Genomic DNA, 17,943 nt, shown 5'->3' with positions numbered 1-17,943 from the left:
CTTGTATATATTTTCTTCAAATATTGGTAGCAACAGTGAGTGACTGAGGGATCGTACTTTGGCCTGACGAAGAGCATCCCTGGCTTCGAAACATGTTGACACCTAAAGGAGAATACGCACATTACTAGTGTGATCTCTCCGACCACACATTTTAACAATACCAGCCTATGACCAATTAAAGTTTTTTTGAATCCATAAGGCCAGGTATTTTTTAACATCACCTTTTCATCCACCCCTGACCCTTTTTCACTCACAACAGATACACCTCACATAGCACTCACAAATATCAGTGCTCCAGCGTAGTCGCCAAGTCGCAGCACGCCCCGTCCCGCAGCGGGGCGGGAAGACCCCTATGATGAAGCATGACACCAAGGGTCCTTTTGGTGTGTGAGGGGTATTTTAACAAACATTGTGTATGCCTTACATATCTAGGCAGACAATAATCCCCTTTGAGGTGGTTCCTTTTGTTTCATTACATTTTGTTTGGAGGATGCATCCACCACAGTACTCTTAGGAGCACTACCTCTACACTCCCTAATCTTTGATTTTGGTTCACATATGTGAGCACCCATTACTTCTGCTCGCATCCTTACCTCTGCTGATCATGGTAAGCAACCTTACTTCTGCTCACAGCTATAAGCACCCTTACTTATGGTCACTTCATTTCATTTTCGAACATCAGCAGCTACAAAGTATGGATTACTCAGGCCTTTGAGGTCTGTAGCAGCGGCTAAACTGAAGACACCTACAAAGCAGTGTCTTTCTCATGGAAATGTGATAAAGAAATATCTCCTACATATAATGTTATGTTATTTGTACTTATAAAGCGCACTGCTACCCTGAGGTGTCCTGGCACTGAGTACTGGTGACCTGGGAAGCATCGAGCTGTTTTCTTTAGCAGTTTCCTCTTCCATATTCCTCAAACCCAGAGACACAGATAACAAGATGGCAAATTTAGGGGCTCCAAAGACAACAGCAAAAGCAAGACAGTCCAAATTCAGAAGAAAAATACCAGCGGGGGATCACTGCATCAACACAGAGCTCCCAAAGATAATAATGCAGACAGCACAGGAGGCTCATTGACCATATACAGTTTAACAGCATGAAAATACATTTATTCCGATTAGCAATAAAATGGTTCCTTATATCCTTAGTGTACAAAAGTGTCTGAAAATACCTTTCCTTTAGTAATCCCTTGCAGTGAAACGCCACTGAATGATATTTCTTTAGTCATTCCCATGAAAAACTTCTACACCAAGCCAGAAGGCCCCATGGGACTTCACCACATCAAGATCACCCTGCATACCCTTCCCTGCAAATCCTGTGGTCTCTGCACCCCTCACAGTTCATCCTCTCTCCCCACAAGGCCAGCAGGTTGAGTAAAGTCAGCCTCCTCTCTTGTGCTGTGAGTCCAGTGCACTGACCGCCTTACTTCATGGAAGTAAGGGAGGAAAGCTCACATGCGGTGCAGAAGTATCCGATCTACAGACCGTAGAGGTAAGAATCTCAGCCACTGTAGTACAACTTGGGCCTTGCCAGAAGGTGGTCTGTGGCCAAGCAGGCTGTGGGTTTAACTCACCACCTTCAGAGCTCACAGGACCTGTTAGGCTAGGTCCATCATGGACCACACACAACCCAGCTTTGTGGAGAATCACGTCAGTGTCTGGTTAGGTAGGCCTTCAGGACGATTACAAAAAGTAGAATCACTCAATACACAGTCCGGTGTCTTTTCTGATCCCTAGAGTGTGCCACAATACACGAGCCTTGTTCACAGAATGGTCCTACCTGCCATAAGCGAAGCGTCTGTCCTTGTGGTGGTCGCCAAAGGTGTCCCAGAGCCGCAGAGATACGCTGACCTCATCTACCACATCCCGAGACCTTTCCAGCACCTGCAGAGCGAGGAACGATTACTGACCTTTAGCATCTGTGCTATAGACCACACTCTCCCAAGCACACCCTCCTCTGTTGTCCATCACGGTTCAAGGGCTCTTCCACCAAGATGTCCTGCTTCAAGCATCAGCTCCTTCACTCATTCCAGGAGGCTCGGCTTGAACCATCACACTTCACAAACACAAAACTGCTCTGCGACCAAGGACTCTTCCTTACCATTCTCCTGCTTCCAGCCTCAGGTCCTTCACTCATTCCAAAAGGATCTTCTTGACCCATCACACTTTACAAACACAACACTGCTCTGTGACCAAGGACTCTTGCTTACCATTCTCCTGCTTCCAGCCTCAGCTCCCCCATCACTCATTCCAGGAGGCTCGGCTTGAACCATCACACTTCACAAACACAACACTGCTCTGTGACCAAGGACTCTTCCTTACCATTCTCCTGCTTCCAGCCTCAGCTCCTTCACTCACACCAGAAGGATCGCGTGACCCATCACACTTCACAAACACAAAGCTGCTCTGTTACCAAGGACTTTTCCCACCCATTCTCCTGCTTCCAGACTCAGCTCCTTCACTCATTCCAGGAGGCTCGGCGTGACCATCACACTTTACAAACGCAACGCTGCTCTGTTACTAAGGGCTCTTCCTTACCATTCTCCTGCTTCCAGCCTCAGATTCTCCTTCACTCACTCCAGAAGGATCGCTTGACCCATCACACTTCACAAACGCAACGCTGCTCTGTTAATAAGGGCTCTTCCTTACCATTCTCCTGCTTCCAGCCTCAGATTCTCCTTCACTCACTCCAGAAGGATCGCTTGACCCATCACACTTTACAAACACAACACTTGTTAGACCCGTCCTTCTTGGCGTGGTCCTCATTACCGCCAGAAACCCCTGATCCCCGCAAACTAGTAACTAGCCCCCTGATCCCCGCACACTAGTAACCCCTTTCCGCAGGGCAACCCCCAATCCCCTCCCAGTAGCAGGCAGCCTAGCCCCAAAAAGCCCCAGATAGACACGGGGTCCCCCAGCGCCTTCCCCCCACAGACTCCCAACTCTACAGGAACCAGACCCCCTGCCCAGCTGTGGGCCGCGATCCTTTCCCCAGAGGAAGAGGGCGGAGGAGTTTCACTCACACCTCTGCCCGGAACAAACCCGCCCCCCACCAGGCAGCGGGAAAGGCCTCAGGACTTCAAAGGGAGACAAGGGCCAGATGGCCGGAGGCGCCGACAATTAGCCCCAGACCCAAGGAGCCATCTGGGAGGGACTGGGACTTGAAAGGGAAGAACACGGATATAACAGGGAGGACCTGAGGAGGACGGCAGTTGAATCCGGAAAGCCCATCCGGCTGGACAAGAACGTCACCCGCTGGAGAAGAGTTCAGCTGAGCCCTGCGGACCTAGTCGCGGCTCGAGACCTATGCTTCACTCTGAAGAGAGTACGTCTCGGAGTTAGAAGCGCACCCTGGACCATCTGTGCTCAAACGTACATCTCGCCTGGAGAGAGTACGTCGCGGACTTAGGAGCGCACCAAGGACCATCTGTGCTCAAACGTACGTCTCGCCTGGAGAGAGTACGTCGCGAACTGGGAAGCGTATCGAAGACCATCCGCGCGCACCCGTATGTCTCGCTTGAAGGAAGTACGTTGCGGACTTGGCAGCGCACCAGGACCATCTGTGCTCAAACGTACGGCTCGCCTGGAGAGAGTACGTCGCGGACTTGGAGGCGCTCGAGGACCAGCCGCCCGCAAATGCCGTACATCGCCCCTGGAACCGCCCGCACCATCCTTGTGAGGCGCAGGCGGACCATCCTGCAGAGAACCCCCTGTGTATCACGCGACTCAAGGATTGAGAGTCGTACGCCTGATACACCCACATTGCGGCACTGCAGCATTCCACGGCTCGAGGATTGAGAGTTGTGCGCCGGATGCGCTGCAGTCCCCCATGACACCAGAGACCCAACCTTCCCGGCTCCCCAGAGCCGCGCGGACTAGAGACTATCCCCTCCTGGGAGACTGTGAGTACGACAAAGCCTCTCCGAATTCCCTCCGTATGCCTCTTCCATAATTCTAGGTTCTCTCCCCGACGCACCTGACCCCCAGATTGATGCATGTAACTCTTGAGCAGACAAGAAGCCTTATATAAAGAATTGGTTTTACTGTTATCTCCTTGGTGTGGTGTCTATTTGTGATGTGGTGTTTTCTTCGTGCACAAGAACCCCAGTGCGTAATCCCCCCCCTCGGGAGGATCTGGCTCCAGTACTCGGTAACGTTTCCTACAACACTGCTCTGTGACCAAGGACTCTTCCTTACCATTCTCCTGCTTCCAGCCTCAGCTCCTTCACTCATTCCAGGAGGCTCGGCGTGACCATCACACTTCACAAACACAACACTGCTCTGTTACCAAGGACTCTTGCTTACCATTCTCCTGCTTCCAGACTCAGATCCTTCACTCATTCCAGAAGAATCGCTTGACCCATCACACTTTACAAACACAACGCTGCTCTGTTACCAAGGACTCTTCCTTAACATTCTCCTGCTTCCAGCCTCAGCTCCTTCACTCATTCCAGGAGGCTCGGCGTGACCATCACACTTCACAAACACAACGCTGCTCTGTGACCAAGGACTCTTGCTTACCATTCTTCTGCTTCCAGCCTTAGCTCCTTCACTCATTCCAGAAGGATCTTCTTGACCCATCACACTTCACAAACACAAATCTTCTCTCTTTTCATCCAGAGCTGACAGATGGTCCGCGCTCTGCACCCTCATGCACTACCCTTCCAACGGTTTCAAGGACTCTCCGAATAAAGCCCCTCATCCTCCTTTTATCATACTCTCCTATCTTTATGCATTCTCCTGACCAAGCACCTGTGCCATAAGCATTTTGGCATTCGCACTTCTTAGTTCCACTGGGCTCTTGAGTGCACTCTCTCGTGCTCTCTCAACTCTTAGTATCTGTCTGCCCCTTTTTACTCATTCTCATCTCCACTTTCTGTACTGTTTATTCATTTTCTCACATCCGCTCTTCTCTCTACATCCTAACACCTCTAAACCCTCTCACTCCTGCTCGCTGCAAGACGCCCCTGTTCCCATACCGCATTCTTCAAAGATTCGCATCATCCCCCCCATGTTCTCACCCGCTGAGCCCCTCTTACCTCTTGGCAGACGCGGTACTGGTCAATGGCCCAAACAGTAGGCACATGGGTGGCCAGCAGCTGGTACTGAGTGAGGGTGGCATTGCAGGCTCTGGCACAGATGAGACGGGTCTTCCCCACTGCATTATCGCCGACCACCACACATTTAATGGTTTCAACATTGGGTCGTTCATAGTCCAAATCAATATCCATCGGATGGCAGCTAGGGAAAAAGAAAGAGATTGGACCTTTCAATGCACAAAGCCACCAACAAAGGGGCGCTCAGAAGATGATGGAATTAAACATAACGATGGAGAGAGCATCTCCACTTCCTCCCCCAAACCACTCTACAAATCCACAAGATCACTCTTAGGGCTTCCTTCCCCAAGGATCGAGCCAGGTAGGTTGAACTTTCATGTCCACACTTAAAGATGATCAATGAAGAGAATGAGCATTTATTCAACTTCCTGGGCAGAAGTACTCTAAAGGAGGCCTTTCTCAGGTCCAATGAAGAGTGAGCCTGACAAGTGACTGTGTGTTAAGGTTCTGCAACTCCATGGACGGATATGGTAAACCATGAGACCAAAGGTTCAGCGCTTCGTAAATGCAATCCACACTTGAGAGGAACAAAATTCTCCTACATCCGAAGTTTTATACAATTATACTACATGCTTGGCTGGTTTCCAGGGGGATTCATGGTCCACCCACCGACTTGCCTCACTCGTCACTAACCCATCCATGCAAGTAGGGAACTCCCTTGCTGCAAACGTACAGACTCTTTCCAACCTTCATTCCTTCCGAGTCCTTAAATCCCATCTTTTCCAATGTCATCACAGAGTGCACCAGACATTACCCCGAGTTTATGATAAAATGATACATGCAGGGCAAAACTCACTGCTACGGTCACAATGCACTGGTGTTTTATTGTTGATGCTGTGCTCGCCTTTATAATCCAACTGCACTGCTGTGTGTTAGAAGTCAAGTTGACTACTTCCTACTTGCACAGTAGTGTTACAGAAAACCAACAAAGCAATAAGTAGCTTTTTCTACCCGGGTTCCTGGCTCTACAAGACTGCTATAAAAGCCATCCTCTCAAAACTGTCACCCTCCCATCCACAAGCCGTGAACAAAACCACTAACAAAGCTGGACACAGCATCTCAACAGCCCATTTTCTCAACATTGTCACCTACAATTTACCCTCCCACCCCACACGCCGTGAACAAAACCACTAACAAAGCTGGACACGCAGCATCTCAACTGCCCATGTTCTCAACAATGTTCCCCACAATTCACGTTTTCCTTTATGAAAAATGGGATGCATTTAAAAAGCAACAAAAAAAAGCATTGCTTTATTTAAAAGCAATCACAGACATGGTGGTCTACTGACCCCAGCACGCCACCATCCCTGTGATTTTAGCGATTCCCAATGGGTCACACATTTCAACCTACCTCAGTGATATTAATGAGGTAGGTCTACTTGCGACCCACTGGGAGTTGCTAAACGTGTTCAACGCAGATCTGTACATCGTTCTTTGCTATTACCTAATAGCGAATAAACAAAAACGCTTTTAGGTAATCGCAAACACAAAGCTATGTACACCTGGCTCAAGTGACGCAGATCACCCCAAAGCACATTTGAACAAATTAGTGGATCTGACTAGGTAGGTGGTCGAACAACTGGTCCCACAAATCAGGCTAGTCCTTGTGCAACATGTACAAACACTAATTCACCACCTTTAGATAAGGCCTGGCTGCAGCACTATCATGTACCTTCGTTCTACGAGGCAACGGGTTGACAGCCAGCGCCCCGCAAGGACCGCTAATTAAAACCAAAAAGATGGAAGACCAGCCAAGCAAAACCCTTGCATGCAACCACTAATACAGAGGCGGCAATAGGTCGACCCCGGCAGTACTATCCCAATAGCAATGTGGACATGTGCGCCCTCACCTGGCTCCCACCAGTTAAAGGGTGTTAACCAGTAGCATCTGGAGGTGTGGAAATGGGGTGCCACTGTGTCTCCTTGATACAAAGTGCAACCAATGAAGCACCAAGCTCTGGAAGTGAGGTGAACGTGCGAGGTGCGTTTAACCTGACAGCCACTCAGTTTGTTGCCAGATGTACAAGTATTAATAACATGCCTCTCATATACTGGTGAATCATGTTGATATCAAGTTCAAAGGCTTTATTTCGATAAATCAAATCATAAAAGCATCACAATAATACAAAAAACATTTATACAACAAGCATTTATAATGCAACGGTCTCGTCTTTGCAAAAGTTAGAGCTATTGGCATTGTAAATGACAAAATGTTTGTTTATGTGTTGGTTTTTAAAACAGATAAATAAATGGCACTGTCATTTGCAATGTCAATATCTCAAACACATGTAAATAACCAAGAGGCAAAATAAAAATACATATGTTCCCTAGTAATTGACGTATAACATGCGATAATATAACATTATGAGACATAACAAAGAGTCCAGTTCTATTAAACAGCATCAGAAAGCACTATAACAAATGACACACCATCATAGCACATAACATCACAGCAGCATACAAAATAGTATAGCATAGCATAACAGGATGACATTATAACAACACAACTGAACACATGTTATAAGACGGCAAAAACAAAACCATTGCATTCTAAACCAAAGCATAACATGTTGACATTATAAATGCGGAATGCAACAACGTCCACCAAAAGATTGCTCTTGGTTCCCAAAACATTGTTTTTTTCTGAAGAATAGTTCATCTTTCCAAATGTATAGGGATATTAGCACCTGTGTGACAGTCCCATTCTTTAGGAAAGGTGGCATATTTAAAAAATATATTTTGTCTATCAAAAACCATGCTGTCCCGTTACCCTGAAGGATGAGCGTGCCCAAAAAAAAATGATATACAAGGAAGTCACTGTTACTCACGAGCCCAGCATTATTTTCTAGCAGCCTCACCGGAAGTCAGGCAAAGTAACCTGTGACGGGGGCGGGGCTGCGTCCGGACCGGAAGAGAAGGCGGAGTGAAAGCGTCTCACGACGCCAGAAGGAGAGCGGAGTCCCTCAGAATTGACCTGGTAAGTTGAAAAGGGCTGGGGGGGGGGGAGGCGGGGGGGGGGGGGGGCTCGGTTCCCTCGTGTGTGTGTGCGCTTGTGTGTGTATGCATGTGTGCGACGGCGGGGGAGAGGGGGGGTGCACTCGTGTGTGTGCGCGCGTGTGTGTATGTGTGCGGGGGGGGGGTGTCTCTGTATGTATGTGCGTGGGTGTTTGCCGGGAGACCTTTCCTCTGGGCCACCAGGTGAGGCAGCGCACCCCTTCCCGCCTAGACTGGACATCCTCGCGTGCACCTCCTGCCCCTCCTACGTCATGTGCACCTCGCTCACATCTGGGGAGTGGTCTGTGCACCCTACCTTCGTTCTGGCCAACTTAATACTTTCTGATTGTCGGCCCAGGTAGTACGGGGTGAGGATGAGGTGCGCTTTTGGGGTGTGTTTATGGCTTTTACGGGTGCCCTCTGTACTGTACGCTCTCGCGCCCAAGAGAGGTTAAGACGGAGTTTGTACCAGTTGAATTAATTTATTTATTTATTTATTTATAGTATTTATAGAGCGCGAGCGAAGGCCCTTGGGCATCTCGGCGCGGAGATATCTGCCATATTCAGCCAAGGAGGGAGAGTGGGAATCACTGATTAAAGAGCTACGTCTTGAGTTGCTTTCGGAAAGACCAAAGAGACGGGCTGGTTTTGATGGCATGTGGCAGAGTATTCCAGAGTCTAGGTGCTGACACGAGGAATCTTCTGTCACCCCAGGACACCAGTTTGGTACGAGGTGCCACTAACTCGTGTAGGTTGGAAGATCGAAGAGGTCTGAGGGGACGATAGGGAGTGAGATTTTGGATCAGAAAGGCTGGTCCTTGGTTGTGCAAGGCCTTATAAACAATGCAGAGGGACTTAAATTTAATTCTGTTTCTGATGGAAAGCCAGTGGAGTTCTCTGATGGTTCCTGACACTGAGTGGAATTTGGGGACACCTCCCAAAAGCCTGGCAGCCGCATTTTGGATGGCTTGCCTTTTATTGAGAACTCTTTCTTGAGTGTTCAGAAATAGTGCATTGCAATAATCCAGAGTGGACAATACCAAAGATGTTATCAAGGTTTTGCCCGCTGTAGCCGGGAGGAAAGGGAGAATTTTTTTTATAAGTCGTAACTTATGGAAAGCAGAGGAGGTGATCTGATTTGCATGGGGGAGAAAAGTAAGACGGTCATCGGACATAACTCCCAGATTCCTCACCCTGCTCACAGGAGTGGGAGGGGGACCCAATGACAGTGGCCACCAGCGGGAGGGCCATTCCGGCGTCAAATTTCCGAAAATAACAACTTCGGACTTGTCAGAATTCAATTTCAGGCAATTGGAAGCCATCCAATTCCCTATTGCTTCCATGCCCAGGTTGAATTCGTCTGATATTTTTTGGCCATTATTCCTAATGGCAAGGACCAACTGGGTGTCATCAGCGTAGGATGTAAGGCTCATCCCATGGGCTCGGATGACATTGGCCAGGTCCGACACATAATAACATTGCGAGAGAGAAAGCGGTCGTTTCCACTGTATCCACTGCAGTGGCTTTGCGAGGGGCGCCTCTTTCCAAAAGCCATCTGGTAATCATTAATGCAATATCATTCATCCGGGTTAAACACGGTGTAATTGTTCACGTTGCTGTTAACCTTCGGTGTAAGATGCGGTGTGAACAACGAGAGCTAACAGCTTTACTTACTCCCTCAGTCGCTGCTTTTTTCGTGTTTGTTTCGTAAGTCAAAACATTGAAACGCACATGCAGCATTGTCCCTGCAACTTTGCCCCAGTTTGAAAGTCGTCTCGTTGGTAACGTGCCCCTTCCAAACAGAGGCAACAGCCAAGAATTATAGGAGAGAATCGCACTTATATTGCGAGTAACTAGGAAAGTTGTCGAGAAGCAATTAGAATAGGAAAGACTGGCCTGAGAGGACTGCTCCTGTTTGGCGTTTAAAAGCCTACGCTGTTGATATGATGGTAATTAGGGGGAGGGGGGGCGGCGGTAAAGTTTGGAAACGGTGAGGGAAGAGAGCGCCGAGGGAGTTAGTGTTGGCAGAGAAACGGAGTGAATGAAGGAAAGATGAGTATTTCAGAGACGACCAGAGAAAGAGAGCGAGTGAGTTTGACGGTGACACAAATAATGGTTAAAAAAGAGAGAACTTCAGATTGACAGCGAAAGAGTGTTTCGGAAGACGGAGACGGGCATAGAGAACGAAAGGGGAAATGCACAGAAAAGAAAGCAACAGTGAGGTGCACAGAGCGGTGACAAAACCTTTGTGCGCTTGTGTGTGTGTATGCGCATGCGTGTGTGCTTCCCAGGAGACAGCGCCTGGCCACAGCGCTCGTTCGCGTGCCAGTTCGAAATCGCCTCCAAGGCGATGCGCGCGGCCAGGATTGTCTCCTGGGAAGCTCACACGCCAACAAAAGGTTCTCGGCGGAGACGCGCTTCGCGCGGCTAGCCGAGACCTAAAAAACAGATATAAAGTTAGCCATTAGTTTTAAACATTATTTCTTAAACATTGTTATAAAAGTTTTTTTTTAAGAGATCTTTAAATATCAAAAGAATAAGAACAAAGTTAAAAATGTAAAATTTAAGGTGATTCCTTCGATTAAAAAGCAATTAAACATTAGATGCTAGCCTTTTAACTCTAATGGATCATGTTCAAGATAACAATTTGGAAAGACCACAAACATACAGTGGCCGGGTGTCCGATATTAGAATACGGAGTGCCTCACTTGAGTGCCTAGTGCCCATAGTCCGACATATAGGTTTAAGCCATGCTTGCCTCGGGCGCACATAGGCCGGACAGACAAACAAGATATGCGGTACAGACTCTACACTGGTTTGGCAAAAGGGGCAGAAAGGAGTGGTCTGGGACGGGGGCTTCCAGTGGGCAGTTAAGACGCGCACTGGAAGAGACCCAACCCTAAACCTAAAATATAGGGCCCTATCATAGGATTTCCATACCAGATCTAGATAAAGTTCCCGGGATGGAACATCCTTATGTCTAAGGAACTCTTCTGTTAGCCTGCCAAGAGTTGGGTCTGCACTAGCTCTATTGGTGACCCAATTCCAGAAGAGGGTCTTTATAGTAGCTTTCGGGGGAGAGGACCGACTATCCCAGGCTTCGCTAAGACCTAGCTTACCAAGGAAATGTTTAACATCTTTAACCCATTTTATTTTTTGCCATCCCACCACTGACATTACTTCGCTAGCCCCTTAGCATACATAGCGAGTTCTGGGACTCGCCACAGTCTGGCCCATAAAAGCAACGGCCGGAGTTTTGCCAGATCATTGATGGGTTTGCAACCTAGGTCAAGCAACAGAGGTATCATTGGGGTACTCTGCGGAAGTGACATAATGCCTCTCAAGAATTTGTTCTCAGACCTTGTCAGTAAATCTGTGTTGGATGTGCCCCAAAGCTCTGCACCATAAAGGGCAGAGCTAACACCCTTAGCCATATAAATGTCAATAACAGGTGCAATGGGACGAGTTGTGGAAGATCGCTGCTCCTTATACAGCGCCCCGACAACCCTCTTATGGTTTAGCAGCATTTTATGGAGATGAGGGGTCCACTGCATGGTATCTGAGATACGGATACCTAAATAATCAAATACAGTGACCCTCTCCAGGGATACATTATTAAGTACGGGGAATCGCCCAAGTTTTTTCGGGGGATTTAGCACTAAAAACTTGCTCTTGTCTGTGTTTATAACTAGGCCGCGTTGGTCGCAGAAGGCCTGGAAATTATCTAGGAGGCCTTGAAGGCCTACCTGGGTCTTTGATATTAGGAGCGTGTCATCGGCGAATAAGAGGGTGGGGATTCGCTCTCCCGCCAGGGATGGTGCATCTGATGGTTTTTCGAGTAAATGCTCAACAACCCCATTCACGTATAGTGAGAAAAGGGTTGGAGCAAGAACACATCCCTGGGGGACCCCTCTCCCCACCGGTATCCTATTAGTTTTCTGCCCCTCCTTGCCCCACCTCACTTGCGCGAAGGTACCTTCAGGGAGCCTCACCAGAATAGACAAGATGTTAGGTGGAATCCCCATTTCTGCCAACACTCTCCATAGTTGTTCTCTGGGCACAAGGTCAAAGGCAGTCTTTAGGTCGATAAATGCGAGATAAAGACTGCCTTTGCCTATGACTACCACTTTCCAATAAATCAACAATAGCCTGAAAGCCTGTTCTATGGTGCCGGTGCCAGCCCTAAAACACGCTTGATAATCTGAGAGAACCTCATTATCGTTAGCCCATTGGAGGATTCTCTCAAGCAGCACATTTCCCACAATCTTCTGGGTCGAGTCTAATAAACTAATAGGGCGGTAATTGGCTGGGTCCTCCCTCTGGCCCTTTTTAAAAATGGGGACGACCTCAGCCCCCTTCCAAGATTCTGGGATAGCTGCGCCGTTGTCAATTGCAATAAGTAGGGTATGAATAAGCTTCCCCCATTGCGGGAGATTAGACCTAAGCAAATCCCCAGGGATGCCATCAGGGCCAGCTGCCTTTTGGGGCACAATGCAGCTAATCGCGTATTCAACTTCCTTAGCTGTAAATGGGAATAAGGTGTTTTCTCCAGGTAATGTTAAGGAGCTGCAAGGAGCGGAAGTAAGAGCAGTTCCTGGCTGACAAGAATACAGGCTTGAAAAATGGTCAAACCAAGTCTGGCCAGTAATATTACAATTAATAAGTTCACTATCGGGCCTGTTCCTTGCCCTTATAGTGCTCCAAAAACGACCTGCATCCCGCCCAGCACAGGCCTCTCTAAGTGTATGCCAATATGCATCCTCCCACTCCTTTTTGGCTTTTGCAACCACCCAATTATATTCTTTCCTGGCTTGCTGGATCAGAGGTTGTAACTTCGTCTTAACAGCCTCAATTAGGGCAGATTTCTTCTGTCTACATTTGAGTGTGTACCATCCCTGCTTCGCTTTGGGTCTTTGGCGCCCTATTACCCTACCCCCATAAGAATCCACCGTGAATAGGTTACCTACTGATTTTAGGGTCTTCTGGAACAGTGACGTAACTCTAGAGGAATCAGAGAGTTCTAAGGGGTACGTCTCCATCTCAATTAGCGAAGCGTCCACAAGTTGTCCTATAGCCTGAATTCTTCCCTCATCTAGGGCAACTTTGCGCCATTTAAGGCGCCTTCCACAATTAGATGGAATAGTTAAAGATGTAGACTTTAGGTTGCACGGTGAAGCTAAGCTATTGCATTCTTCCCATAGATGGTTTAGAGTTAAAGACAGCAAGTTGTGATCGCTGTCTACAGTAGGTATTACTACCATATCTAGGACAAATTGCCAAAGAGATAAATCAAGGAGTATGTAATCAATCCTAGACGTGTGATTCGCCCGGTTGTATGTATGGGCGCCCAAAGGATCTGAAGTAGTTCTACCATTTAATGCTCGTAAGCCATACTCCAGTGTCATAGCGTTCATCTGAATCGCCCTCTGTGTCCATCTTTTAATTGGTTGCATCGCTAGTATGGGTATACCCATGTTGATATCGTACGTGTATGAGCTCTTGAGAATAAAACAAGAATTTGTTTGCCAGACTATGATGATTCGTTTGGGCGTGCTCGCAATTGCAGTTGTAACATATTACATATGGCACGCTTAGCAGTGATAGTTCAGCAGTTGTTTATATATCTAATTCAAACAGACTGTGTATTATTTATTTTGTTTAACGTTTGTTCAGCAAACAGTCCGTGTTTCATAGAAGCAAATTGATGAAGGTGCATGTTGACTAATTTGTAAGAATTGTCAATAAGGATATTAACATGTTTTTGACAACATCAAATAAGGAGACTTATTTTCAAATCAATCTGAAGAGTATTTCAAATGAGCATGGAAAAATGTTAGCAAGAGAGGAAAATTCACACTTCCGGGAGCCAAAATATTGGGTTTAGGCCGACAGGAGCTGTACATACTGTTAGTCAGGCCACATGCAGACACCCAGGACCACCAGGCAGGCCTTGGTGGCTTGCTGGGACATCATAGCAGCTACATACGTAGAGAGAGAGACGAGAGAGAGAGGGAGGGAGGAGGGAGAGGATGGAGAACAAATGCAGAGCCACTCTGAGGAACGGTTAAAAAGTGTTGTACTTTGTGTGGGAAGTGTGGCTCACTGGTTAGAGGAGGCAGACCCTGAAGCTGAGGTCAGACCCGGGACCAGGGTTCAATTCCCGACGCGGCAGGGTCTTGAGCCCAAATGTCCACGGACTCGATAATTCTCACTTCGGTGCCTACTCCAATCACGGGTTCACACTCTGCAACTCTGGGCAATAGCTTGCTTAATCTCCACTGTGGCCCCCCCCCCCCCGCGGCGGGATGCCTGGCTTTCACCTTGGGGATGCCCAGTAGGGGTAATCTCAGAGGGAAAAGCCAGGACGGGTTCCCAAAGCAAGCGACTTGAGACCTTGGCGCTATATAAGAACCTTTGACATTTGACATACTTCTTTTTAATATTCTGTTTATTAGCTGTTATTGTTCCCACTATCCGGTTTGTTTTATAGTCACAAATATACACATGATATGGACTAGGCTAGGATTCTGTATGAATAAAAGTCATAAAAATGTATTCTTAGCGTGTTCTTAAGTGTGTCAATTCATGATGAAAGGGGATTTGAGACCTACTAAGAACAACTCCTCGGCTGGATCTCATAGGCCGGGCTGTTGCCAGGCGAGCATGATCACCAAGTAACGCGCAGGTGGTCTGTGAGTTACAGTCGTCCTGGTTCTCCACCTCCAGGGTCTGGACAGTCCAAGCTCAGGACATATTTTGAAACCGTTTCAGGGAACGGATCAGTGGTTAGTTCTCCCATGTGCTCTCCCCATCAACTGTGGAATACATGGTTATTCATGGTCACTAAGGATGCGTGGGGCTTAAACGGCCTGCCTACAATGATGCCTTCTAGGTTCTACCACTGTATCTGTTCTGAATTATTTTTCATGTCTCAACCACTAGACCCCCCCGGATACTGGCTGCGTGTGACCCTTGTCGATGGAGCCACTCCTGGACTGGTCTTGTGTGGAGTCTGGCGTGAAAGGTTAGAGGTCTACAGAAAGCCATCATGCCGATTGGTTTTAACACACTCCTCGCTGTCACAGACTGCCCCCTTCGGGGAAGGTGAGATTACTGCGTTAACATCAAATTCCTCTTTTGTAATGGTAATGCTTTGGCCTTCATCAAGCTCAGGATTGCTCCAAGCAACACTTCCTCCCGCTCAGAAACTAGCAAAGATTTTTTCCAGTTTCGTTAAAAAAACCCAAAAAAACAGTTTATGCAGTGTCTGTGTTCGTGCTTCTATGCACTTTTTGGCACGGTGCGAGCGTGCTGAATTCCTCAGCATCTGGTCCAAGTAGGGCTTCAAGCGGCTGTTACTGCTGCAAGACATTCTGTAAACACCCTGTGCGCCCACTCCAGTCCAAAGGGGAGAACCTTGAATTAATAATGGAAATAGTTTACAACAAGCTTGAGATATTTTGTGTGCTTGAGGGTCTTTGGGACATGGAGGTACCAATCTTTAGGTCTCTGTCACGTAGTTTCCTTTCGTTAGGAGAGGTCCAAGATAGAACTTGGCGTACACTCACAGATTGTGGTCCATCTTTGATAGCTCCGCAAGTGCATCTTTTTCATCCTCCTCCATTTGCTGAAGAGTCTCATCCACAGTCGCTTCAAAGTATGGCACTCCATGAAAGCCATGTCGATGACCGATGCCTCCTTCTTGACCCCAGGTATTCGTAACCATGCATGTCTGCCTGCTGGCCGTATCCGCTGTGTCCAAGACCACAGGTTTTGGTGATGGTCTGGAGGGATCTGCATCAGGTCTCATCTCTTGCCAATGCTGGGATCTGTGCCTGTTCGGTAGGCCACTGGGTGTGGCTTTCCGCTGCGCTTTTCAGCTAGTGGCCCACCAGCTCCACTCTTTTGCTTTGTCTGGTGGTGGACCAGTCCCAAATGAGTGTTCTTGGTTTATGGACTTCGGAAGAATGACGTCCTGTGTTGCTCTGGCCAGTATCTGCATTGATCAACAACATAAGCCCCCTTCCCCAACACCCTGGTCCAAAGGTCTCAACAAAGAGACCTGGTGACAGCCAGATCTAGCTGACGCCAGTGAACGATACTCCAGAACTTGCGGGGCGTTACTATGCCTGTGGTTTCTTCTACGGTCACGCTGCTGTTTATGTTTCCTCCTCTACCTTCCTGCTCTCCATTCCTGTTAAGATGAGATTAGTTCAGCAGACCTCGGAAGGATACATTTAAGGCTCTATGAGGCATCGCAGCATCACAACTCGAGCCTGTGTGCCGAGCACAGCCCTAGCATCGCAGCATCACACCCCGAGCCTGTGTGCCTAACACAGCCCTAGCATCGCAGCATCACACCCCGAGCCTGTGTGCCGAGCACAGCCCTAGCATTGCAGCATCACAACCCGAGCCTGTGTGCCGTGCACAGCCCTAGCATCGCAGCATCACAACCCGATCCTGTGTGTCGAGCAAAGCCCTAGCATCACAGCATCACAACCCGAGCCTGTGTGCCGAGCACAGCCCTAGCATCGCAGCATCAAAACCCGGTGTGCCGAGCACAGCCCTAGCATCGCAGCATCACATCCCGAGCCTGTGTGCCGAGCGCAGCCCTAGCATCGCAGAATTGCAGCATCACAACCCGAGCCTGTGTGCCGAGCACAGCCCTAGCATCGCAGTATCACAACCCGAGCCTGTGTGCCGAGCACAGCCCTAGCATCGCATCATCACAATCCAAGTCTGTGTGCAGAGCACAGCCCTAGCATCGCAGCATCACAACTCGGGCCTGTGTGCCGAGCACAGTCCTAGCATCGCAGCAACCCAACCCGAGCCTGTGTGCCGTGCACAGCCCTAGCATCGCAGCATCACAACCCAAGCCTGTGTGCCTAGCATCGCAGCATCACAACCTGAGCCTGTGTGCCGAGCGCAGCCCTAGCATCGCAGAATTGCAGCATCACAACCCGAGCCTGTGTGCCGAGCACCGCCCTAGCATCGCATCATCACAATCCAAGTCTGTGTGCCGAGCACAGCCCTAGCATCGCAGCATCACAACCCAAGCCTGTGTGCCTAGCATCGCAGCATCACAATCTGAGACTGTGTGCCGTGCACAGCCCTAGCATCGCAGCATCACAACCCAAGCCTGTGTGCCTAGCATCGCAGCATCACAATCTGAGACTATGTGCCGTGCACAGCCCTAGCATCGCAGCATCACAACCCGAGTCTGTGTGCCGTGCACAGCCCTAGCATCACAGCATTGCAGCAACACGAGCCTGTGTGCCTAACACAGCCCTAGCATCGCAGCATCACAACCCGATCCTGTGTGCCGAGCACAGCCCTAGCATCACAGCATCACAACCCGAGCCTGTGTGCCGAGCACAGCCCTAGCATCGCAGCATCACAACCCGATCCTGTGTGCCGAGCACAGCCCTAGCATCACAGCATCACAACGCGAGCCTGTGTGCCGAGCACAGCCCTAGCATCGCAGCAACACAACCCGATCCTGTGTGCCGAGCACCGCCCTAGCATCGCAGCATCACAACCCGAGTCTGTGTGCCGAGCACAGCCCTAGCATCGCAGCATCACAACCCGAGCCTGTGTGCCGAGCACAGCCCTAGCATCGCATCATCACAATCCAAGTCTGTGTGCCGAGCACAGCCCTAGCATCACAGCAACCCAACACAAGCCTGTGTGCCGAGCACAGTCCTAGCATCGCAGCAACCCAACCCGAGCCTGTGTGCCGTGCACAGCCCTAGCATCGCAGCATCACAACCCAAGCCTGTGTGCCTAGCATCGCAGCATCACAATCTGAGACTGTGTGCCGTGCACAG

The 17,943-nt window shown here is 48.9% G+C and overlaps 1 protein-coding gene across 1 annotated transcript in view; it reads right to left on the bottom strand.

Moving 5' to 3' along the window:
- LOC144821589 (rho-related BTB domain-containing protein 2-like) overlaps window positions 1-17,943 on the bottom strand; it is a 453,559-nt gene that overhangs the window by 371,880 nt on the left and 63,736 nt on the right. The window contains exons 2-3 of the mRNA XM_078678799.1: window positions 5,045-5,246; window positions 1,786-1,889 (exon numbers count right to left, since the gene is read on the bottom strand). Coding sequence (XP_078534925.1) covers window positions 1,786-1,889; window positions 5,045-5,246 — 306 coding nt within the window. The remainder of the gene's footprint in view (window positions 1-1,785; window positions 1,890-5,044; window positions 5,247-17,943) is intronic.

Source organism: Lissotriton helveticus, chromosome 2_2, assembly GCF_964261635.1.
Source record: "Lissotriton helveticus chromosome 2_2, aLisHel1.1, whole genome shotgun sequence".
NCBI lineage: Eukaryota > Metazoa > Chordata > Amphibia > Caudata > Salamandridae > Lissotriton > Lissotriton helveticus.
The sequence above is the reverse complement of the archived record's forward strand: the minus strand, read 5'-3'. Positions and strand labels throughout refer to the sequence as shown.